The following is a 25,812-nucleotide window of genomic DNA, read 5'->3' as shown; positions in this document are numbered from 1 at the left end:
TCCCGGAGGAGTCGCTAGCTCCGTTTGTGGCACGTTTCCCCCTCCTATAGATTTTAGAATTATTTGAAATACGGCACTGGTGTGTCTGTTCTAACGTGCTCATCACTCAGTGACTGGGGGATTATTAAAAAAAGTCACGGAAAACAGTAGTTTATGTGCCCTGGGCCGGGTACGGTTCTAAGTAGAGTATCCGGAGGAGGTGGATAAGAGGCTCATCCCCATTTCACAGACGGGGAGGCTGAGGCTCAGACGGGGCGGGAACGCTTCCCAAGTTGCATGGCGGGGGTGTCGGGGGTTCGCTTTGAAATCAGAGAAGCCGCCTGCAGGGCTGTGGGTGGAGATGCGATTTTGATGCCTGGCGTGTGCGTGTTGCGATTGCTCGTGTGAGACGGAAATTTCCGGCGTCGTGAAGGGCTGTCTGATTTTCTGCACCCCTTTGGTGGCCACAGACGTGGCCACCGCAGGGGGTTACCGGGGTTCCCCTGAGAGGGAGCCTCTCCTGCTGGCCTCCCTGGCGGCTGGCCCTGGTGTGCTCTCCCACCGCGTCTGCTGCTTACTTAGCTCCCCTTCCCCGGGCTGTCACCTGTTCTGACCGGAACGTGATTCTAGAGCCAGACCCCCGTGCCTGCGGGGAAGGTCCTCGCCTTTCTCCGCGCCCCTCCCCCCCCGGGGCCCGCGCCTTTCTCTGGGCTCCGCCTGCGTCCGGGGTCCCCGCTCGCCTCCAGCCCGTCGGCCGGTCTCTCCTGTGTCTCTCTGGTCGCAGCCCCGCTCCCCCCGCCCCCCAGGAGTTCACTCAGTTCAGCGAGAAGAGGTCTTCATTCACCTCGAGTTGAAGTCTGGCAGGTTGACGTAAGCCTTTCCTTGTCCCCCCTTTGTCCGCACCACGTCCTTTTGTGCTGTGCCTGTATTTGAGTCTGAATTCAATTAATCTGTTTTAAAAAAAATATCTAAAGTTGTAACACAGTGATTCAGGAGACGGGGTAACGTGGTCCGGATTGCTAGGGAAACCTGTCGGATGATTTAAACGTTAGCGTCGTACCAGGACACCACGCCACACTCACCCACCTGCCAGTGGGGCTTCTGTGTGTGTGTGTGTGTGTGTGTGTGTGTGTGTGTGTGTGTGTGTGTTTGCCCCTGGAATAGAAGAGTTAAGGCTTAGCCACCTCATTTTTGTTAAAACCTGCAAATGTCCATCAGGGAACCCCCGACTGTGTCTTGCCTTTTACCTTCTCTGCAGATTCCGCCTTCCTCCTGGAGGTTTCTTCCAGTCCCCTTCCGCTCTGTTAGAAGGAGCCAGAAATGACACGAAGGCGAGAGGGGGACGAGGAGGCATGAGTCAGAGACGGGGTCGCGAGATACCCCTGAATTCTTTCCGTGTTACCCTGAGGCAGCACAGAGGAGGCCACGGTGCAGTTTATATTCAGACTTTTTGTTGGGAGGCATAAGTATTACCCTGATGTTTTTAGAAGTCCTTAATATTTCATTCTTATAATTATCCGCGTTATTATTATTCCAAATTTTAAGCATTTATACAAAGAAGTGTGTTAGTTTAAAGCCCTGTTCCATTCAGTTATTTAAGATGCACAAATCACGAGTCCATCTGCGTGTTTCTACAGCGTTTTCCCCTCTTCTCTTACATTTGAATGACGTGACCTTGACCAGATTGATTACACAATGACACTGAACAAACCAAATCTATGTTACCATCTAGGGTCCCGAGAGTTAGGTTAAACGCTTGACGGCATCTTACAGTCACGCAGGGTTGGAAACAAAGCTGTTTCCTCATCTGGGCTCCCAGAGGGGCCCGCCGGCCCGAGGATGGGGCGGGAAACGGGCAGAGCAGAGCGCGGGCCGGGCCAGCGGGCGCGCTGAGGACCAGGTCTGCGTAGACATGCGTCTCACGCAGAGCGGGGATGGGTGTTCTGCTGCGGAGAGATGCTGAGGGGAAAACCGAGGGGTGCAGGGTGGAGGGGCACAGAGGTGGGGTCATGCCAATGTCCTGGGGGAGCCGGAATTGCCCCCAGGGTTCCGTCTGGTGATGCAGGCACCACCCTCCCGGCTTGAGCAGAGGGTTCCCAGCGACTGCAGAGGAGAAACATGCCTCTTCTCTCCCCACCTCTGATCCTTACAAACCGAGTTCGGGGGGCCATCTCAGGAAGCGGCCTCTGGGTGGAAAGGGGCTCCTTTCCTGGGCAGATATCCAGGACTCCCTCCTCACTTCCCACGTTTCTGGTTCTCGCTGCCCCCACGGGCGCCAGACCTGAGGATTCTGGCCATCGCTCCGATGATTCACGGGCTCAGAGAACCCAGCTTGGTCCACAAGGACCGCTCGCCCCATCCTCCCCGAGTCTGTTCATTCTCAGTCCTCCCTGTGTTGTGAGGGGCCGCACCTCAGGGGCTGGGCTGGACTGCCCGTCGGGGGTGGTGGGCGGGGGCAGGGGTCCAGGCCAAGAGCCAGGTGTCTGGGGGGCCCCTCGGAGAATGGGGGTGCATTCACAGAGAGCTTCTCTCACCCAGGTTGCTGGGGACCTGGTGAGGCGCCTACACCTGGAAACCCACGTGCACAAACTGGTGGCCACCTACAGCGGGGGCACCAAGAGGAAGCTGTCTACAGCCCTGGCCCTGCTGGGGAAACCCGACCTCCTTCTGCTGGTGAGTAATGGGGCCACCGGTGACGTGCCGGCGTCTTCAAATCAGGGCTCTTCCAGGGGACGAGATGCAGATCTTGCAGTGTTGGTTTTCTGGACGAAGAAACATTCATCCCTGAGTCCACATTTTCCAAGCAGAGTCCAAAATGCTGCTGGAATTTTACAGAAACGAAACGTTTCTGTTTTGGGTCACATTTATTTATCACATTCAAGATTTGAAAACAGTTTAGCATTCAACACAACATTTTAGAAGAATTCCAGAACTCAGCTGTAATCTGGAAACAGATGTGTCCCTGTTCTGTGGCATGTTATGCTGTCTTTTTTTTTTTTTTCAACCTGTGGATATGATTGTCCCAGCTGGAGGGACAATGTCCTTGGTGAATCCTGAAGGTGGGTGTTGGGGTGCACGATGGACTTGGTGAGGAGGGGAGGGCGTTCAGCACAAGAACAGAGCATATACAGTGGTTTTAAGGCAAGGCTGTAATCTACATGGGGACCAAAATTAATCCAGTTTGTCTGGAGGAAAGCATGAGTTGGAGATGTTTAAGGGTCAAGAAACAGAGGTAATTGTTTTGCACCCAAAAATAGACACCTGCACCCCAGTGTTCACAGCAGCACCATTTACAACAGCCAAGACATGGAAACAACCTAAATGTCCATCAACAGATGACTGGGTAAAGACGATGTGGTCTATTTATACAGTGGAATACTACTCAGCCATGAAAAAGATTGGAATCATGGCATTTGCAGCAACATGGATGGACCTGGAGATGGTCATACTCAGAGAAGTAAGCCAGAAAGAGAAAGACAGATGCCATTTGATATCACATATGTGTGGCATCTAAGAAGTGATACAAATGAACTCACAAAACAGAAGCAGACTCATAGACGTAGAAAACAAACTTAACAGTTTCCAAACATGAAAAGAGGTGGGGAGGGATGAATTAGGAGTTTGGGATTAGCAGACACACACTACTGTATATAAAACCAATAAACAACAAGGCCCTACTGTTCAGCACAGGGAACTGTATTCAATATCTTATAATAACCTATAATGGACCAAAATATATATACATACAACTGAAGTGCTGTGCTGTGCAGCAGAAGCTAAAAATAATACCATCAAACAATAAATAAAAGTGGATTCTCATCACTGGAGTGAATCCCAGGGCTTCATGCTTGTGGACAGTCTGAGGGACATCCTGAAATATGAGAAACAAAATAGATTCTTCCCCTGTTCTTGTTCATTAAATGGAAACAGCTCAGTGAGGGGAGCAGAAGGGGGCTCAGAGGCCTGCACTGGAAACATGGCCCCATCATTTATGGATTGTCTTTTGGAATCTGAGTCCAGTTTTCCTCTTACTTGCTCGAAGCTTGCTTTTTTTTTTTTTTTACAAGGTCCAAAATCAAAGACAACTGCGTAATTGTGTATTCTGAAATCTGGTCACAGTTTGCAGGGTTCTGCAGTTTGCAGGTGACATTCTCCCTACGAGGGGAGGCAGGCTTGCCTTGAAGAGTTCACAGGACGTGGCTGTTTGTACTTTGAGCAGAATCCCTGGTCAGCCTCCCCGCTACATCTCCTGAGTCAGGATGGGGTCCTCTCCCCTGGCGTGCATCCCTGGCTCTCCGCAGCACCCCCCGGTCCCCCCAAACATCTTCTTCCATGCAGCCCTGCTCTCGGCCCCCCTTGGTCACCCAGGACTAGGGCACAGTGACAAGGCTGGGGACTCGAGTCCCACTTCCCGCCTGCCCCCGACACCTTCTGTGCCCGCTCCCTCCTTGTCTGGAAATGGTCCTGATCAGAGTGTCCATCTGCTGGAGTCCCTGAAGGCAGTCCATGCAGTCATCCAGGTCAGGCTTTAGTGACTGACGATGTGAGTGTTCAGAGCAACTGGTGGGAGACACGCACGCACAGAAGGGTTCTCCCCAGAGAGGGGACGAGGGGCTCTCACAGCCGACACCAGTGTGCGAGCCTAGGCAACACCTCCTCACGACCACACCGGTCATAGACTGTCTTTCCTTTATTGAAGTCTGGTCAGTTACAACGCGGTGTCAGTCTCCGGTGCACGGCGGCACGTTTCAGCCGCTCCTACCCGTGCGTGTGTTCCTTTTCAAGTTCTCTTCCACCACAGGTGACTGCAAGGTATTGAATATAGTTCCCTGTGCTGCGCAGAAGGAACTTGTGGTGTATCTGTCTTACATATATTAGTTGTGTCTGCAAATCTCAGTCTCCCCATTTATCCCTCCCCATCCCCTTCCCCCCTGGCAACTGTACGTTGGTTTTCTATGTGACTTACTTTGTAACTATACGCTCTGTCTCTTGATTGGCAGAAAAGACCAGTTGTGTGTTCCTTCCTTCCTTCCTTCCTTTCCTTCCTTCCTTTTTTCTTTTCTTTTCTTTCTCTTCTTTTCTTTCTTTTCCTTCCTTCCTTCCTTCCTTCCTTCTTTCCTTCCTTCCTTCCTCCTTTCCTTCCTTCCTTCCTTTCTTTCTTTCTTTCTTTCTTTCTTTCTTTCTTTCTTTCTTTCTTTCTTTCTTTCTTTTTCTTTTCTTCCTTCTTTCCTTCTTTCTTTTCCTTCTTCCTTCCTTCTTTTCCTTCTTTCTTTCTTTTCTTTTCTTTCTTTTCCTTCTTCCTTCCTTCCTTCTTTCTTTTCCTTCTTTCTTCCTTCCTTCCTTTCGTTCTTGTTCATTTCCTTCTGCTTCTTTCTTTGGGGAAGTTGGTGGCACTCAGCTTTTAAGAAAAATGTTTAGCCCTCCTTGACCGCAGACAGTACAGAAACGCGTCATGTGGTCTGGAAACATTTCTTGCCAACGTGGTCCGGGTAGGAAGTGCTTCAGTGTTTACTGAAGGAGAACGTGTCAGGCTCCAAGGAGTTTTACGTTACTGGATGTTGCTAAGTGAGGAAGCCTTTTCCTGGCCCTGTGGGTCTTTCTGGGGCAGGTCGTTCTGAGCTTTTATAGAGTTTGGGCTGGATCAGGGTCAGCCTGCTGGACCGGACCACCGAGGGGCCCTCGGCCGCTGTGACGGTGCATCTGGGCTTTGCAGCAGGAGGGCCGCCGGCTAGAGCTAACGCGGGACTTCCTCCCGGCTGGGCCTGGCCGCGCTGGGCGGTGTGCGGCTCCTGCTCCTGACCGCCTTCCCCCTCCACTCATCACCCTGCAGGATGAGCCCAGCTCTGGGATGGACCCCTGCTCGAAGCGGTACCTGTGGAAAGCCATCGCCAAGGAGGTTCAGGAAGGCTGTGCAGTGGTGCTGACCTCTCACAGGTGGGCATCCCGGGGACCGGGAAGCATCCAGGACCAGGCACGGTGGTACCCACGCGACCCCATGGGGACGGCACGGATTAGGACGCAGACGCAGAGTGGGATTGACCCAGGCTTCACCGCCAGCGGGTGGGGGCTGGAATTTGAAGCCCGTGGACCGGCACAGACCACACCCCTGTCTTTGCATGTTATTTACCCCCGGTTCCTCTACTGAACTCTTATTGTTTATTTTTACGCTAATCTGAGTTCTTTATAATAAGTACATCAACCCTTACCCATTTTATTTTTTTTGCTGCAGTGTTTCAATGATAGTGTGCTGTGTTTGGAGACACTTTCTAGAAGTTTGTGGTTTTGCACTGCCAAGCGTATCAGACTTTCCCTGTGGTAGCTTCTTCCGTGGCTGTTACGCTTAGAATGAACGTTCTGCCCTCAGGCACTTATGTCTTTAAAATAATATTATGTCTCATCTTGTTCCAGTGACCTGCCTTGTGAGTTCCTTAGCGTAGCGCCTCATTTAAATTATTTAAGCAAATATTAATATTTCCTGGAGCAAATCTCCTTCCTCTGCTCTTCCGGCCCCATCTTTTTCACTAACTAATGTTAAAGACATGCCGTATAATTATTTTCAATTTTTCGTTTCATGGGGACTGATAAACTTAAAATTTTGACTGGCATTATACTGTATTTTTAGAATTAACATTATACTTTTATATAATTATGATGTAAGTGTAAATTGCAATCTTTATAACATGCTTTATATCAATATAATATTAAATTGTATTACAAACTAAATTGTAATTACAAATTACAATATTATTTATTATGGTATGTTATATGCTATATTAAAATAGGACTTTTATTTGTGTCTTATACACAGTTAATATTTGTTGCATTTTGCATTTATATTTATTAACTTTTACATTTATACATACATGTTCGTATTATTCTAAGTAATTTTTATACGATCATTTCCCATTTAAAAATATTCTTTTCCTTTTTTTGACACATCTTTCCATCCATTCATGATTTCATTTAAGTTCATTAGTAAACTTTGCTTCTTTTTTGTGTGTGTTTTTTTGGGGGGGTAATTAGGTTTATTTAGTTTTTAAATTAGGTTTATGTATTTAATTTATTTCACGGAGGGGCTGGGGACAGAACACGGGTCCTCGTGCTTGCTAAGCATGCGCTCCACCGCTGAGCTACAGCCTCCCCCAAACCTGGTCTCTTTCCATAAAATTTCCACTTTCTGGGGTGAAGGTCACTCTTACCCATTCTGCATTTTGGTGCCATCACTGGAAGGCTCCCTCCCTCACCTTTTACAGCTGTTCTGCCTGTTACGTGGACGTGCTCACCACATAGTTGGATCCCTGACGAAAGTCATGTCCATTAACAGCAGGCTCCTTGGCTGGCGTGAGGTTTCCGTGCCGTCCGGGGACGTTCCGTGCGTCGCGGGGCTCCCTGTTCTGGGCAGCCCCGCACCTGGCACGTGGCTCACGCGGGTCTCTTGTCTCCCCAGCATGGAGGAGTGTGAGGCGCTCTGCACCAGACTTGCTGTGATGGTCCGGGGCAGCTGCCGGTGCCTGGGCTCCCCTCAGCACATCAAGAACAGGTACTTCGCCGTTCCTCCCCGTCTCAGTGTTCACTGAGCATCCATGGCGGGACGCGGGCCGGTGTCCCCACAGGTGCTTTAGAGACGCATCCGCTCCGGGCCGATGTAGGGGAGGGCACGGGGCAGGGGAGGGGGCCGTGCGGTCCCCACACTCGCCTCCCACGCCAGCCCCATGCTTTCCCCACAAGCTGTCTCCATGTCCTGGGACGTGCACTGTCCTCCTGGTGACACTGGGAGGGCTGGGAATACGATCCCAGAGTCAAGATGAAGGAAGGACAGACATGCCTCCTCGATGCAAAATACATCAGAGGTTTGTAGCAACGTGTCCCCGAATGCTGAGTCCTAGAAAGCTCTGTGGTGACGTCAGGGGGTGACAGAGAGTCGCAGTGATTGGTCCTCATTTCAGCTCCTAAAAACCAAAGACTTCGCGCACACGACCTCTTAGATTCCTTCCTGGTGAATCGTCTTTTCCCGCCTTTTCCATTTACCTTTTTGGAGTCGATGATTTTTTCTATCATCTTGAATGAGCATTTTTACATCCCCGTATAAATTTCTTATTAAAAAAATCCAGTGTAGCCTGAGCTATTCTCAGCGTGTATAAGGCTTAACTGGCTTCTTTGTTCACGTCACAGAGCTTCGAAGTCACTGCGTTGCAGGCGTGTTGCGGGGTTTGTGGTTTTGCACTGAGCTCAGCTGTCGACACCATTTTTCCAACTTCTTTGCTCACTTTGTATCTCTGAGTCCCATTCTGGTAATTCTCACGATATTTCAAACCCTCTGCCAGTGAGAACGATTATACTCAATGAAGGCTCAGATAATAGCATTTTTAAGTAATAAGGTCATTAAAAAATTAAGGTATGTACAATTTTTAGACATAATGCAATTGGACACTGAATAGAATACAGAATATTATGAACATAACTTTTATATGCACTGGGAGACCAAGATATTTATGACTCCCTTCAGTATCTCCAAGATGTACCTGTAAACTTTTTAAAAATTTGTTCAATCTGTTACTTCTGATTCAGAGTTAATTTATCCACATTGGTACCAAGTCCAGGCTCGTACCGATCACCACACGACAGGCCGATACACTGAGAGACGAGTCGCTGGGGCAGGGAAGAGTGACTTTATTCGTACGGAAATTCAGCAGATCAGGACGGCGGTGGGCGGTGGACCACTGTCTCAAGGAGCCACCTTCCCGGGGGCTTCTCTGATACTAAAAGGGGAGGAGGAAATTCAAACATTTCCTGTTTCCGATCAGCCGCCAGAGGGACGTGTTAATTTGTCCTTTCCTGGGGGGCTGGTCAGCATGCTTCCTGGGAGCTAAACAAAGGGGTTTCAGCTAAACACTCACTACCTGGGAGGCAGGTCTCCCAGAGACAGGACGTTATTTAATTTCAGCTTGTGAGCAACGTCCCTTTAGCGATTAACTTGTAGCAAAAGCAGCAGATACAAAGGGGAAGGTAGAAGAAACAGGCCCAGCGCGGGGGCAGCGTTGTTCCTCCGTGCGACACCTCTCTTCGCTCTCATTTACTGCCTTTTTGAAGTTAGCGCTCACAAGCAAGGGTTTGTTGAACCGTCTGCTGTGTATTATGTGGAAGTAATTTCATTTTAGGGAGAAAACCATGATGAAGGTGAGGATGGAGGCGCCCCGCTGGGGGGCGGGCGCCCGACGCCCCGCGGCTCGGTGGTGGGACGGGCGGCCTCACCTGCCGGCCAGGCCCTCGGCGGGGAGACCTCCCAGAGGCCGGCGGGGCTCTGCTCGCCTCTAATGAGAGTCATCAGGAGAAAGACAGTATTTCACACTCCCCAGCCTTTATGAAGGCTTCCATAAAGTTTTACAGCCGTTGCCTGATTGTCGGGTGATTTGTCGCCTGGGTTCAGCGACGCGGGCTGGAGGCAGCCCCGGGGCAGAGCTACCCTCTCGCCCGTCTGGTCTGCGCGCCCAACAGTCTCCTCTGAGGTTGCGATCTGACAGCGGGTCACGTGGTTGAGGATGGCGCGGGAGTAAATAAGAATTACATCAAGCGAGAAATGGCTTGTGGGCTATTCGCTGACGTATTGCGATGTTTAATGCAACCCGGCTGCGGAGGAGAGGCCGGCTTCTTCCAGAGCAGAACCCGAACCCTTCCTGGACCCACACTCCCCTCCCGGGCGGCCGGAAATCTCCCAGTCGCCCCAGTGGCAGAGCGTCCAAGAAACAGAGTGTGTGTAAGCTGCCCAACAGCCTCGCTGCCTTCAATGCCGTGTCCTTGAAGGCTCTGCAGAGGTGACCGGGGCTGCGGGCGGCCACAGGGCCCCGCTGCATGCTGCTCTTGAACACTGGGGGCCTGCCTGGTGGCCAGAGGGCACCAGAGTTTCCCCTCCAGCATGTGGCTTTGTCCCGGGCGCAAGCAGAGCTGCTCCGGGTGCTCTTGGCTATAAGGGTGTGGGGGTCCTCTGGTCTTTTTAACCTGGTCCAGAGGGACTCAGACGCAACCCACTCCACCCCCGGCCCCACGCTAGACCCACCCCACCCAGCTTTACCCGCACACCCCGTCCTCCCAGGAAGAGGCTGGGGCGGCTGGATGCACACAGGGGACGCACAGAGCACACATTGCATCCATTTAAAAAAGAATTTGTAAGGGAAAGGGTGTAGCTCAGGGGTAGAGCGCGTGCCTAGCACGCACGAGGTCCTGGGTTCCATCCCCAGCACCTCCACTAAATACGTAAATAAACCTGATTATCTCCCCCCCACAAAAAAAAAACCCAAAACAATAAAAAGGAATTCGTAAAGTTGGCCTTTTCCTATAAGAAACTCACTACACTCCACACATTGAGATATTATATTTTTTTCCATGTATTTCCATATGTTTCCGTAATATTGAGATAAAGAACAGAAGGTTGATGGTGAAATGGATGGGCTTCTCAGCCGGGACGTCGGCGGCGCTGGTGCCCGTTTCTGCCCCCGTGACAGGGAGGCGTTGATGCACTCGTGATGCGGGGCTGAGGACGTGTGGGAAGAGCGAGGAGAGGACGAGGAAGGGCGAGCGGGCGTGAGGCAGGGATGGGGGGAGGCTCTCAGGAGGTGGCGCGGGAGAAGGCGAGGTCTGGGAGCGCTGGTCCTGAGGCTGGGTGGGGACGTGAGCTTGAGGGTTCCCCTGTGGAGACGTCGAGGGTCCTGGCCTGGGCTCGGAGACATCCGTCTAAAGGGGGAGCTGGTGCCACAGCTGCAAAACCCCATGGAAGCGAGACGCCGGGGCGGGTCCTCAGGAGACCCCAGCCACGAGGGCAGGTGCAGGAGGCGCCCACGGGGAGGCGCCGCGGCGGGGATGAGCCTCGGTGCGGCTTCTGCATCCCAGGGCCGATGCTGACGGTGCCAGCAGTGAGACTCCCGCACACCTCGGGGGGCTTCCTGCCGGTGCCGTCGTGACAGCAGGCACGGGGGGCTCACGCCTGGCGGGCCAGCTCGCGGGGCACAAGATGGGGGGAAGGGGTGCAGGGATGGGAAAAACCAGGAGCCACAGAAACAGAAAGAGAAGGAAGGAACGAAGGAGTGCCGTCAGGATGCAGGGGGCGATCGACAGGAGGAAGAAAGGACAGCTCTCCGTGCCAGCTTTGCCCGGCCGGCCCTGGGTCACCCTGCGCAGTGGCCACGGAGCTGGTACGCTGCCCGCGGCTTCCCTTTGCGCCCTGCTCCCTCTCGGCAGGAGGGGTCTCCGTGGCCCTGGATGACCTCCCTTCGGGCTCAAGCAATTTGGGAACACGGCCCTCCCCGTTTCTGGCAAAGGAAAGCCGCCTTTTCTGAATTCGGCAGAGGGTGAACGTAACCTGTGATCGCAGATCGCCCCTCCGCGGCGGTCCGGCCCCTTCCCGGGGGTCGCTCCTGTGTCCCTTCCCCTGTGCCCGTCACCTGCAGGGCAGCCCCTTCTGTGACGCGCCCCAGGTTTCCTGTGTCCCCTGGCAACCATTTCCACATGTGTTCTTGTCCATCCCGGACCAAGTTCCATGTGGAGATCCGCTAGCGTGCTGGGTGGTGACATTAAGAGATGACCCCCGCCTAGTGCGTCCCATTTGCCAGTTCTGAGTGCCTCGTGCGTGTGAGCTTGCTTATTCCTCGTGACAGCCAGCGAAGTAGCCACAGCTGTTACCCCTCTTTTACAGGTAGTGACAGTAAGTCACAGAAGGGCTGCGTGCCTCTCCAGGGCCGTTGGCCAGTGAGTGGAAGGAGTGGGAGTCGAACCCAAGGGCTCTGGTCCCATTTGGTTCGGTGACATACATTCTCACGACTGTTCCCGTTCAGCCAATTAGGAACGTGAGCTGGTGGTGGGGCGCAAATGCGGCCAGTCTGACTCCTGTGCCCTCAGGTCGCGTCACGGGGCCTCCTGCCTCCCTCCTTTGCAGCGCGTCCCAGGGCTGGACCACGTGCCCGGATGCAGGTTCCCGCTGCATCGTCACCAGCGGCTCTCTCGCTGACCCTCCCCTGGGCAGTGTTTCTACACGGTCTCCCTTTTCACCGAGACCTTGGCACCCGTCGCATTTCCCATCTAATTTCTGGTTTCCTGAGCTGAGAGATGCCGCCCGTCCGCTAGCCCCTCGATGGGGTCTCACGACGTATTTTCTTTATTCATCACTCTTTCCGCGCTTTGTTCTGCTTTTGAAAAAGACGTTTGCTTCTTTGTCAAGAGTCTTTCTTCCACCCGCTTGATACTAACCTGATCTTCCCTCCTGAGACCTTCATCTGGTGGTTTTGTTTTTCCTCTTCTTTGAATCCGTCATGAGCTGTATTTCTTCTTTGGTAACAGAACATCAGACACGTTGGTTGAAGCACATCCATAAAGCGTATTTATCTTCATGTGCAATAAAAATCCAGAAGTAACTGGTTGTCGGCACACGTCTTTACAGTTTGCTTGGCCCCAAAGTGGCTGCTGCAGCTCCACCCATCACATCCAGGTTCTGGACAGCCAGCAAGAGGAAGGAGGGAAAGGCAAAAGGAACACATGCCACTGTCCCCTCTTAAACTGGCTTTCTGAAGGTCCCATCCAGTAACTGGGACCTATGTTTTATTGGTCATTCTGGCCACGGGAAAGTCTAAGACATGGAGACTTGAGCTGGGCGCTTTGTGGTTAGGTTGCTGTTACAGAGGAAGATGGGGGGGCAAGGGGTGTCAGGTGTCTGTGCAGGCTCGACTTCTCATGGGATTCCTTCCTCGGTGGAGGGTAGGTCGTTGGATTGAACAGGCTGTGCTCTGTGACTTCCGTTTCAAGACTGTCGTAGGTTATGAAGAAGACATCCCCAACTGTGTGTGCACGTCTGTGTGTGCACAAGGGAGAGCCGGAGCGCAGTGGTGGCTGGCACCAGGCACGGCTCACCGGTGGGCGCCGGTGCTTTGACCCCGGTGATGAGGCGTGAGTTCCCAGGCCCTCTGCACGTGGTCAGCGGAGCACGTCCTGAGAACCACGGCAGGTGCCTTCCCGCCTGCAGGCTGTGGGCACAGCCGTGACCCACGTGGACGGAACCTGTCACAGCTGCTCACGGCTCCTGTTTACTTTTCCCTCCCGTGGGACTGACTCAAGCCGGAGAGTCAAGTCCAAGCGTTAAAAGCGACCCTCCCAGGAAGGGAAGGTAAATCGCAGAATCCGTGCTTCTGAAGCATGGAGTTTATAGTCCGAAGTTCACCAGGACAGTTTCGGGGATGGGGGAGGGAAGACGGGGCTGCTCTTCAGGCATAAACAAAACAAAGCTTGAAAGGATTAAAGAAAGTCCTGGAGCTTATGAGAATTTTCCGTTCCACCCAGATCTCTGGAGCGGTTCTCTGTGATGCATAACCCAGCACCTCGCTATCACAGGCCACCTCCTCACTTCCCGTCTTTCACGGGAGAGGTGCTGACGCCACGATGTGCTAATCGGGTAAAACGGCACGTCGGCGCCCGTGTCCGTGAAGGACAGCCAGTGGCAGAGCCGGGTTGTAATGAATTCCTGAGTGTCAGATTTTTCAGACTACGAAATCTTCCAGCAATTTGGAACACTTTCTTCATACCGCCTTCCTGTGAATATGGACTTGGAACGTGCCCATCTTGGGTCCACGCAATAGTAACCGTGATTTTTTTTTTTCCTTTAATTCAACTCCCAGGTTCGGTGAAGGCTACACAGTGAAGGTCTGGCTCCGCGAGGAGGCAAGTCAGAATGAACACGCTGCCGTTTGTGACTGCTTGACGCTCTGTTTCCCAGGATTGCAGTTTAAGGTAGTGCTAAGACTGGGCGCTCCGTCTCTGTCTTCAGCTAAAAAGATCTTACAAATGCACTTGTCTTTTCCTTGCTTTAACTCTTTCGTTTTAAATTTATTTTTATTTATTTATTGTATTTATTTTGGGGGGGAGGGAGGAAAGTGGGTTTATTTATTTACTCTTGAACCCAGGACCTTGTGTGTGCTAAGCACGTGGTCGACCACTGAGCTACACCCTCCCCCGCTCCTTGTTTTAATTCTGTGCTGTCAGAAGATGTTGCCTATCGACTTGGCCTCTTGGCAAAGTACAGGCCACACCTCCCCCTAAAATAGCCAGGACGGTGGCTGTCCCTCCATCTCCCCGAAGACGACACGCCTGCTTGGCCACCTCTGGCTGGTTACTCAACCCGCCGTTTTCTGGGGACCCAGCCCCATCACCCACAACTCCGCTGTGGTCAGGATGGGAGAGGACGAAATTAGATTTCTCCCGTGTCTTTGCTGGGGGGTTTGTAAGTGGGTGGTTCCAGTGTTATTTCTCAAGACGTGCCCCACGCCTGAGATTGTCGCCTTCCACAAACTTGGCGCAACGTGTGGTCCCTGAGCCGGCCACGTCTCCGTCACCTGGGAGCGGCTTAGACCTGCAGAATCCGAGTCCCAGCCTGCTGAGTCCAAAGCCGCCCCTTAGCCAGGTGACCCGGGGCTCCCTGTGCACGTTCACGTCCCAGGAGCACCGTCTGCAGATCTCCCGTGATTCTAGCTTGTCGTGGCTTCTGGCAGTTGTAGTCCTTCCTGAGAGTGGCGACTGCCTGTCTCTTTGAACATCCACCGTTGAGTAAAATCCTACTGGGTCAGAAGTAGGCTGTCCAAGCCACAGGTGTTCAGGCTCAAGGACCACCCTGAACGACCCTACGGAACAGTCCCTGGCATCTCCGTTTGCACCTGTGACAGTGAGGCCTGGGACAGTCAAATATCTTTCCAGCTAATGGTGAGCACGGCTGGGAGCCGGAGCGTCAAGTCCAGACACCTCCTGCATTTCTCTTATGCCACGCAACCCCCCACTCCCAGCTGTCCCCAGGCACTTCGCGCCCCTCTGTGAGGTCTCCCCCGTGCTTGTCGAAAGGCGTTGGCATCAAGGGCCAGAAAGACAGCTGCCCCCCTCCCGTCTGCCTCCTTCCTGGTGACTTGCAGTCAACATGCATTCCCTGGGGACTCACAACAGACACGCACACACTTAGCTTGTATTTGTGTGTGGTTTGAAAAAAAGATAATTTATCTGGCCGTTAAATAGAAGGTGATCCGTTTTCTTTGGCAATTGCTCACTCACATGATGCAAAACACTTTTTTTTTCTTTTAGGGGCAGCGCCATAATCTATTGGAATACGATGTGCCGAAAAGACGGGGCTGTCTGGCTGACCTGTTCAAAGTTCTAGAGAACCATAAAAACGTCTTGAAGATCAGACATTACTTCATCACCCAAACCAGTTTGGAGCAGGTAGGGGACCTTGAAGGAGTCAGTGAGCCGCGTTTCGCTGTGTTGTTGAGATCGACTCCAGATTGCTTCTTGGGGTCGCCGTTTCTTTTATTGATCATTGTTTAATTTCACAAAGTTTTGATGCAGACGGGGAGCACGAGGAGGTCTGTTTATTGCGTGCGCTCCACGCAACGGGGCTTCCATCTGTTCATAGTCCCACTGGGCGTTCGGGTGAGGAGGCAAGTCGGGCCCCATGAGGCTTCCTGTCCTCACTTTACCGACCACCCCTGGAATGATTTAAGGGCCCCCACTGTCACGGAGGGATAGCCGACTTGGGGAAGAAAAGTGCCTGGTTTCTTGGGGGGTACCGGAAGGCGAAATTCAATCCAACATTCAGTCTAAAGCCATGCTTAAGGCGTTGAGAATTCGCTGGCCATTTATTAATTGTCCAGGAAGGTTTATCATTCCTAGAGTTGGGAGCTCGGAAGACTTACCTGTGGATGCTGATTTAGGAGAGGATGGTATGAACGAATGACTTGTGATTTTTAGGGAAACATCGGGCAGTGCTTTGCGACGATGTCCCTTATAAAAGTTGCGAGCAGATAGCTGAGTTTTCTTACAAGCCAACAACTCTCTCCATCATTTCTCTCAGGTTTTTATTAATTTTGCCACCGAGCAGCAGCAAACTCCGCCACCTTCTGCGGATCCAGCCTCTGACCGCGACCGCCCGCAGCACCTGCCCATCTAAACACTGTGTTGTCCTTTGTTGTAATTAATTCTCCGAGATCAAAGGGGTGCGAGGCACCGGAGAACACGCGGCAGGCAGTCAACTTTCCTGCTCTCCTTCATTTTCTACCTGGAAACTCTTTGTTAATTAATTACCGACAAGCTGGAAAGCCGTTCCTCTCTGCAGACTTTTGGGGAGCTGCTCCGACACACTGCCTCTGTCTGCCAAGCCAGGGTGGGGGCCAGGCTCGTGTGACAGGGCGTGAACAAACGGACAGCGGTCAGGCTGGGACGTCCTGGAGCTGGAAAGGCTGTCGGAGGCTGGCCATGCCGAATAGCTCACTTTCCTTTTAAGGAGACTGAAGCCCCCGAGGTTAAAACCTTTCCTAACGTATTGCATAAGGAAAAGTACTATTTTTGTCTTCTTTTTACCAAATCATGTTTGCATGTGTCTAAATAACAATTCACAATTCAATGAGTTAAAAATCACGCTTTGCTTAATCCTGGATGGCATTAAATGGGATGATATTTAAAAATGCCATTTTTTCCCTACAAAAGATGCTTTTTTTTAAAAAAAAATAATGAGTTTTTTAGTCGAAACTTTAGCAAAATTAAATAAATCGAACTGGGTACTCTGTATCATTCATAAAAAGTTTTACTAGAATTTCACAGATTGTATATTTAAGGCAATATAGAAAGAAATACAAGGTGTAGATATATTTTTCTTTTTATTCATTTGGATTTATGTTTACTATTCTTAAAATTATTCGGAGCCAGTGGTTTTTGGTGTTTCCATATCAGGGGCACCAGCATCTCCTGGGAGCAGGCTGGACAGAGTCCCAGACTCCGGGGTGGGAGGTCCGCAGTCTGGGTGTCCACAAGGCCCCCACGCTGGTTTCTGATGCCCAGCACCTGTCTGTGTCTGTGACTCAAAAGAGCTTCCAGTCAGGCATTTCTGAGTTGAAATATTTCTCAGCCTTCTTTGAATAACGTTTTTTTCTGCCCCCCCCCCCCATGGAGGGCTGCACTGATTTCATTTTAAAATTTAACTTTACTCACTGAAGTTTCTGAGTTAACAGTAGCTTGCGATCAGAGGCAAACGCTTTCTTGGGACGTTTCTTCGCTAACATCAGATTTCATTTGGCTGTATCTCTCCCGGACGTCACCCTGCGTTAGAGATGTTTCTAAACGGTCAGGAGGAAGCCTGGAATCACAGGCCGTTTTGACTGAACGATTCTGATTCACCTGTATGATGTGAATTATGCTTTCTTAAAGACGTTCCAATTCAGGCTTTTATGATTTTTTTTCCGCCCCAATTCTAAGATCGTCTCATTGTCAAAATGGAAGATGTAATCTTTTGTTGTTGTCGAATCAATAAAGAAAATTTGTGAAACGCGAATACGTTTCTGCCGCAGTGGATAAATGAGATGTGTTTTAACTGGGCCTGATTCTCGGAAAGGCGCTGTGTTCTTGCCGGAGTACCTCCTGGCATCTTTAAGGATTTAACTGAACGTTGCTGAGGAGGAAATGAAACCACGCTAGATCTTTTAAAGCTTCAGAAGCTTAAGATTTAATTGAGTTTTGCTCTGCTATGTTCTGCTCTTAAAAATTCTCTCCTTGTCTTTGAGCTGCTGTGTGCTTGAAGCCTGCGCGTCGAGGTGTGCCTCTGAGCGACAAACAGGCAGAGACAGAGAAACCCAAGGTGCTGAAACGCCATGTCCCAGAAGACCGGACGCAAAAAGGTCAAGCCTCATGTTAACACTGAAAATGTCGTTACATTTACAAGCCACGCAGATGGCGTGTGCCTTTGGAGTTCAACGTTTGTCTTAAGACCTGTGGGCTTAAGGCCACACAACTGAGACTTTAAACAACCTGCCTCTTTCTGGAAGCGTTCTGAGTGGAGAACTTTATAAAGCAGACATAGCAATGAGAATTCCTCTGTTACTAACCTGGCTTTCATTATGTAGTCTATAAACAGACGATGTATTGAAGCCATCACGCAAAATCAAGTGTGCAAAAAGCCAACAAGATGCATATGTTTACACCAGCAAGGAGTGAGGGCCTTGTGCTTAGAGTTAGCTTGGTTGGGGGGGTATGGATTGAAAAATAGCTCAACACGGTCCCTCCTGACCATCACATGAGGTGCAGGCACCACACACCCCCTCCCCCACTACGTGGGGTCCTTGAGTTTGACGTGAACACTTGAGCTTCATCGCACATTCTCCTACCCAAGGCGGGTGGGGTGTACAGACATTTTAAATTTCCCAACAGGTTTGACCGTGTTTTCCACTTCGGCTGCTTTGATCTGTGGTTTTGGGTGTGGCGTGGGCATGGTATGTTTCAACGGATTTCCACACATTTGTTTAGTTCAGAGCCCTTTCGGGAGACACGTGTGTGCGATCATTCTTCTGGTTAATGACATTGAGCCCATTCTAAGCACGTGGATGGATGGTGGGGACTGGAAACGGGGTGGCAGACGCCAGCGAAAAAGCCACAGTCTTTGTCCCTGAGAAGCAGGCAGGCAGACAGGGTGGGGAGGTGAGGTCCGCAGGCAGGGAGCACACCCTGCTCTCTAACCGAGGGTGACTTCATGAAATCCTTACCATCCGGATGGGCCTGTATGGATAGAGGATCGGAAGAGGATATTTGTGGGTTTTAAGGGAATATTAGAGCAGATCAGCAATATTTACGATGTTTGCCTGTTACTCTGGAGGAAGCTGTTGTAATGGTTCCTGAGACATCAGGAAACCAGCCCCGCCGTCTGCAGAGTTTCCTTCATGCTCCAGGGTGGCTGTGGAGCCCTGGCTAGCACAATGTGCACAGCAGCAACAACAGATAAATTAAAACAGTTACCCTAGGATCCAGCAACCCCACTGCTGGGCATATATCCAGAGGGAACTCTAATTCAAAAAGACACCTGCACCCCAATGTTCACAGCAGCACTATTTACAACAGCCAAGACATGGAAATGACATAAATGTCCATCGACAGATGACTGGATAAAGGAGCTGTGGTATATGTATACAATGGAATACTACTCAGCCATAAAAAAGGATAAAATAATGCCATTAGCAGCAACATGGTTGGACCTGGAGAATGTCATTCTAAGTGAAGTAAGCCAGACAGAGAAAGAAAAATACCGTATGAGATCACTTATATGTGGAATAGAAAAAAATGACACCAATGATCTTATTTACAAAACAGAGATAGACTCACAGACATAGAAAACAAACTGATGGTTACCAGGGTGGGAAAAGGAGTGGAGAGGGATAAATTGGGAGTTCGGTATTTGCAGACACACACTACTGTATATAAAAGAGATAAACAACAACATCCTGCTGTACAGCACAGGGAAATATAGTCAATGTCTTGTAGTCATCTATAGTGAAAAAGAATATGAAAAAGTGTAAGTGAATCACTATGCTGTACACCAGAAATTAATACACTGTAAATTGACAATACATCAATAAAACAAAAAGATAAATTGGATTAAGGAGGGGGAAAAGCACACCGTTTAAAGAGATCTCCTGGCAGTCCAGCCGACATATTTAGGATCGGATGACGTTGGCCAGATAATCACGTGGCTGTAACTTAGCTGCGAACGTCCGGGCAATACAGTTTTAGCTGTGGCCGTAAAATGAAACGAGGGCTTTGATTCTATGTGAGAACAAAGGAGATGTGGGCTAGACAGCCAGTGATTTCCACTACAGGAGCACATCAGGTTTGTGGTCATTTCCCACGAGAACAGAATGAAAGCAGTTTTGGGAGCAAGTTGTGTAAACTAGGTGATGTCAGATCACGTGACTGCCTTCGAGCCATCCAGGTCCTAATAGTATTGCAGCATTTAGGATCGGAGCAGTGTGTCAACGTCTGTAGATCAGAGTCCATCTGTATTTGTAAACATTCTTGTCAAACTGAGTGAAGGAACAGAATGCATTTTATGGATGTTTTCCATTTGGGCTAAATAAATAGCATTGCCATCGCCTCCCAGCGAGAATCCCTACAGAGAGCTTTAATGCGCACATTCCTCCTGCTGGAGAGGGTTCTCAGCTGCTTCAGGAAGTCAAAAGTGTATTTGTTAATTATTTGTTATTGCTTGTCATTGCCAAGAAGGAGTTTCACTATCTTATCAGTAAATGGATCACATTTTTGTTTACGTGAAAATGTTTTAAGGAAAAAAAAATGAGTCTCCTGAGTTAAGTGCACATCTTGAACCCAGCAAAGTTCACTGGCTTTAAGACATCTAGAAATTTCACGAGCGAATCTTTCTTGCAAGGAGAAGACACCGTTTTGAAGACCATGTTTGCTGGGGCGTTTGTGTCCCACAAAGCCACGGTCAGTGAGTTCCGTCTGCTGCCACATCGTGGTGGGGTATTTAGTTTGTGGGTTTGTTCGTTGAATATTGGGATGTAGGGGTGAGAGTGTCATCCCCTCCACCTGCTCAAATCCACCCTCAGAGTCGTACCGGGGCTCGCTCTGCCCAGCCGTCATCACATGCCAGCTTGGCTATTTGATCTGAATCGGGGTCCAAGGGCAGGGGGCCACGAGGCAGCGTGTCGGGGGAAGGTCACTGGCTGGACATCAGCTGGTCTGACCCGCCATCCAGCTCGAGTGTGACTATCTCCCTCCTATATTTTGTTTCCTTGGGCTTCTGTTTCCCTCACTTTGAGGATCGTGATGCCATCTTTAAGAAGCCTAATTGAATCGGCAAATCACAGGGAGAAACAGCAGGAGACAATATTAGCAAATGTAGTGGGGCGTATCTACAGATAGAAATAAAAACCCAGAGGACAGTAATGTGAAAAACTCTGTGAAATACTTGAAAACAGATGAAGTGGGGGGTATATCTTAGGGAACAGCGAGGGATCAGGATTCCTTCCGGAAAATAGTAGCCACACCAGAAAATGAACGTTGTCCAATGTTGTCCCTGGTGTGCCCTGCCATGAATACCCTGCAAGACAGCAGACTCAGAGACACATATTTCAGATGTACAATTTGATGAATTTTGATAGATGTCTACACCCATGAAACCACCACCACAATCAAGACAGCTCACATTTCCATCCCTCCCCAACAGGTGCAATTGTTGAACTCTCAATTTATCCCTTTCTGCCCCCGTTACCTCATAGTATCCATAAGTCTGTTCTCCATGTCTGTGAGTCTGTTTCTGTTTTGTAAATAAGTTCATTTGTGTCATATTTTTTAGATTCCACATGTAAGTGATATCATATGATATTTATCTTTCTCTTTCTGGCTTACTTCACTCAGTATGACCATCTCCAGGTCCCTCCATGTGGCTGCAAATGGCATTATGTTATCCTTTTTTATGGCTGAGTAGTATTCCATTGTATAAACATACCACAACTTCTTTATTCAGTCACCTGTCAATGGACATTTAGGCTGTTTCCATGTGTTGGCTGTTGTAAATAGTGCTGCTGTGAACATTGGGGTGCAGGTGTTGAATTAAGAGTTTCCTCCAGATATATTACCCAGGAATGGGATTGCTGGGTCATAGGGTGAGTCTATTTTTAGTTTTTTAAGTTGAAGAAGAGACACATTTTGACTGTCAGTGATACATACGTTAGTTTTTCCTTCCTTTTTATTGAGATGAAGTTGCTGTGTAACATTGTATAAGTTTCAGGCGTAAGCACATGACTCCTTTGAAGGAAAAGTGGCAGCTGCTGTGAGGTCAGTGGGATGTAACCTAGCGGAGTTGAAGAGGGGAGGCTGTCTGAAGGGTGGGTGATGACAGCTGAGACTTGAAGGTTGCGGACTCCGCCGTGGAGCGCGTGGCAAAGGCAGGGCTCTGCGATACATTAAGCCAGGAAGAACAAGTGCCAATGAGACTGAGAGCAAACCCCGCCAAACGACACGTACAGAGCATGAGCGCACCATGGGTTATTCTTCTGTCTCTGAGTTCCTGGATTTCAAGAAAGCCTTACAGGTCAGTCTTATCATTGGTTTGCGGATGAACGGGAGAAATGAACAAATGCGAGCTGCTGGATGTTAAAAACTTTGCAGCCATAACTTATCACAAAAATTAAGTGCTGAATTATGGACTCTAACGTGTTGAATCCAGGTGATTCAGAAACAAAGCCTCTGCAAGAGGAGCAGGGTGTTGTACTCGGCCTGCTTCTGCTCAAGATGCTTTAGAAATACCTAAACACCCTCTGCCCTGCATGTAAGACCGCATGGAGTCTGCAGAACGTGTTCCAATGGCATGATCGGGCCCCGAAGACCATGTCTGGCTCAGAGTCTGCCCACCGCCAGGGGACCTTGTGTGTCCGAGTTATCACCCCTGTGATGAGCTGTGTCCCTCCACACAGCTTGTTACCACGTCCAGGCTCGTTCTGCTCACCGCACAACAGGCTACTACGTCAGGAGACGAGGTGCTGGGGCAAGGAACAGCGACTTTATTTGGAAAGCCAGCAGACCGAGAAGATGGGGGACTAACGTCCTGGAGAACCATCTTCCCCAAGTCAGAATTCAGGCTACTTTTATACAAAAAAGGGGAGGGGGTGTGGTTGGTTGTTGCAAACTTCTTGCTGCAGGAATCCTTTGTTGTTGCATCTGTCCCCATGGGTCAGGTCATGGTGCCCCTGCAAACCTCCCACAAGGCAAGTGTTAGTCTCTGTTCTACAACTTTTTATCTCTGTATGTACGGAAAAGTGTTACACCCTTAAAAGCCAGAGCCTTGAGAATGAGCTGTCCAGTCTGTTTCAGGCTCGAGGCAACATTCTGTTACAAAAGGTGCAGAGCCAGCACGACTCAGCACAGGAAACAGGACGCAGGGTTAGAGCCAGAGGAACAGATCTGATACGGAGTCACATTTGTTATTCCCTGCTGCACTGTGACCTCATTTAACTTTCCTTCTGTAATGGCCCCGTCTCCAAATACTGTCACCCTGGGGGGTTAGGGCTTCGACACATGGATTTTGGGGAGACATGAACATTCTGTCCAAAACAGTGTTCCCACTGTTACTTAAAGTCCCACATGGTTATCACCCTAATTTTTAAGCCTTTCTTTACCTCTCAGAAATGATCACCTCTCTGCATTTGCCTCGATTGCCATGCGTTTACATTAACTGTGCATATATGTGTGTTTCCTACGACCAGATTTAAGTTAGTTGCCTCTTGGGATGTCTGGCATCAATCATGCAATTAGAACCATCTAAACACTGAGACACGCCACGTCTGCTCACTGGTGCTCCTCTGTTTTCAGTCGTCTTGGGTTTATTTTTGCATATTTTGACGGCGACGTCCTCACGTTTGCTAACCTATCCCCCTCCGTGCTGAGCAGTCACCCGCAATTCCTCTTATCCAGTCATGTTTCATCTCGGTCTCTAGTTTTCATTTCCAGAAATCCAATTTGGGCTGTATTTTTTTTATGTCTTCTACGTCGTGTACTCTGCCGTGTTCCCCCTTCTCGAATATATCAAATAAAGTTATAATGAGGGGAAGAAATCCCCGGCACCATAACTCTGTCACCGGCGTCCTCTTTTTAGATCAGCTTTGATTGATTTTTACGCCTCTTCCCATGTCTGAAGATGTTTAATTAGGTGCCCGACGACAATGTAATTTTGCTTTCTTGAGTTTTGTCATCTCCCTTCGCTTTGAACAATTCTTCATCTTTACTCAGTCAAGTGACTTTGAAACATTGTGATATGTTTTGAGACTTGTTTTTCAGCTTTATGAGGCTGAACCAGATCAGCATTTAGTGTGGGATGTACTGTCCCCATTACTGAAGCCAAACTGTCCCATGGGGCTGCCCTTCCCCATCCCCTGTGTGTCACGATGCTTTTTTCCACTTGGTACCATGGACACACGAACCGTCCCAGAGTGAGTGATCTTTGCAGGGGGTTCCACCTGCTCCTTTTGGGTGGCTGTCCCCCAGGCTTCAGCCACCTTCCTTATGTGGGTTATCACTCTGCTAACTGCTTGCGGGTCCCCCTGCAAATTCTGGAGCCCACGCACCCAGTCCCTCTCTCCTCGGTGGGTCTTTGCCCTGCAATCTCCAGCTCTTGTGGCCCCCAAACTCCCAGCTCCGTCTCCTGACATCCAGGCAACCACTGGGCTCCATCTGCCTTCCTCCTTCTGCTCCCGTGACCCCGAATTCCTCTCTAGAGAGGAAGCAGGGGCAATTAGACCCTTTGCTTTTCTTCCCTCAGGGATCTACCATGTCTGCAAACCATTGCTTTATATGTATTTCCCCGTTCTTTTAATTCTTTAAAGGTGGGAAGTCAAATCTGGTTCCTCTGTAAATGTCACTTTGATAGAGGGAAATAAAAATCTGATCGTAGGAATACCAGGGCTTTCCAAACAGGAAGGCACAGCGAATCCCACTTTATGGCAACCGACGGGATATCTTAGAAGCTGAGTAAATACGACATCTGAGTAGAGGATGCTGTTTGAATTGCATCTAAATTCAGCAGCAAAACTTACGTGAAAGCATCCAGTGCAGGTGTGACCCGGGTTACGGGCTTGAATACCGCAGTGACAACGTTCTGCAATCCTGCTCCTTGCCTTCCATTCAGTTCTCTTCATTTCTTCAGAACCGGGCATAATCCTGGAACAGCTGATCCTACAGTCACAAAGGTTTCAATGCAAGTTCGTTTGAACCCTGAGTTGTCTAAGGGAAATACTCTTCAGCCTGGAGTTCTGTTATGAAGGAAAATGTGGATATAATTAACGCTAACACGGCTTTATCTTAATCTGAAGCCAAAATCAAAACACACGTTATTGCAGGATTTAGGGTGTTTCAAAAAAAAAAGTTTCCTGGATCTAAAGCATTCAGCTCCATTTTGCATGAATTTTCTCAGAAGAATGAGCCTCAAGTAGATTCTGGCCACAGCCTCCGCTTGACGCTGCTTTTAAGTAATGAGGCGATGCAAATTGTTTTGCATGCATATGGATGAGAACATGCAATTAGTTTTCAATTACGTACCCGACTGCTTTTAAGAAACTCTCAATTTGTCCTGCGCCAACACTGGCTCCTTTTCCTTTTTAAACCTTAAGCAATTTTAAGAAGTCATCTAGCAGCACGACAGGATCATTTGAACGGAGGAAGGAAGAGTCGTTGAGGCTTCGGAGGAAAAGAAGCCTGGCAGACAATTTTATCTGTCTTAACTGGTCTGGTCTTCCCCGCAACACTGTCCGGAAGGGGTCATTCTGTCTGTTTTACAGATGCGTCATTAAAAAATGGTCTTCACTGAATTACGGAGGAAACAGTTGAGCTGCAGCTCAAAGCAGGAGCTATTCAATCTAAAACAGCTCTTCTCTTCCACTCTGAGGCATAGTCCCCTTTGTCTCAAGATTTCTCTCCTGAATTAATCAATCTGCACAAGAGAGGAAGTAAAAGGGCAAAGAAGCAAAGGGATAAAATTTGCTGTGTCTGCTCTCCTGGCTTCTCATTGCACAGGGGGCCACCATGCTCACCTGCTCACGTGGTCAGCACCTCCTTGACCATTCCGGGCACATCTTCACCCTGGAATCTTTGCCCGTGTCTTCTCTGGATACCCATGTTGCTCCGAATGGCATTATTTTATTCTTTTTCATGGTTGAGTAGTATTCCACTGTATAAATAGACCACAGCTTCTTTATCCAGCCATCTGTTGATGGACATTTAGTTTCCCAACCACCCTGACTTGCCCCAAGTATTTGTTTATTTTATTTTTTTCATAGAATTTATTTATTTATTTTTTGATCGAAATATAGTCTGTTTACAATGTTGTGTTAATTTCTGGTGTACAGCATGGTGATTCAGTTATACATACATATATGTGTATTTCTTTTCATATTCTTTCTTATTATAAGCTATTATAACATATTAAATATAGTTCCCTGTGCTGTACAGTAGGACCTTGTTCTTTGTTTATTTTATGTATAGTGA

At 49.4% G+C, this 25,812-nt stretch overlaps 1 protein-coding gene across 1 annotated transcript in view; it reads left to right on the top strand.

The window, feature by feature from the left end:
- ABCA13 (ATP binding cassette subfamily A member 13) overlaps positions 1 to 17,307 on the top strand; it is a 181,454-nt gene extending 164,147 nt beyond the window's left edge. Inside the window, exons 47-52 of the mRNA XM_031444992.2 lie at positions 2,518 to 2,652; positions 5,810 to 5,913; positions 7,427 to 7,519; positions 13,635 to 13,746; positions 15,082 to 15,219; positions 15,851 to 17,307. Of these exons, the coding sequence (XP_031300852.2) occupies positions 2,518 to 2,652; positions 5,810 to 5,913; positions 7,427 to 7,519; positions 13,635 to 13,746; positions 15,082 to 15,219; positions 15,851 to 15,946 (678 nt within the window). The 3' untranslated portion in view covers positions 15,947 to 17,307. The remainder of the gene's footprint in view (positions 1 to 2,517; positions 2,653 to 5,809; positions 5,914 to 7,426; positions 7,520 to 13,634; positions 13,747 to 15,081; positions 15,220 to 15,850) is intronic.
- Positions 17,308 to 25,812: the final 8,505 nt, after the last annotated feature.

The sequence above is a fragment of the Camelus dromedarius genome, chromosome 35 (genome assembly GCF_036321535.1).
Source record: "Camelus dromedarius isolate mCamDro1 chromosome 35, mCamDro1.pat, whole genome shotgun sequence".
Lineage (NCBI taxonomy): Eukaryota > Metazoa > Chordata > Mammalia > Artiodactyla > Camelidae > Camelus > Camelus dromedarius.
Note: the sequence above shows the minus strand (reverse complement) of the source record. Positions and strands in the feature narration are given on the sequence as shown.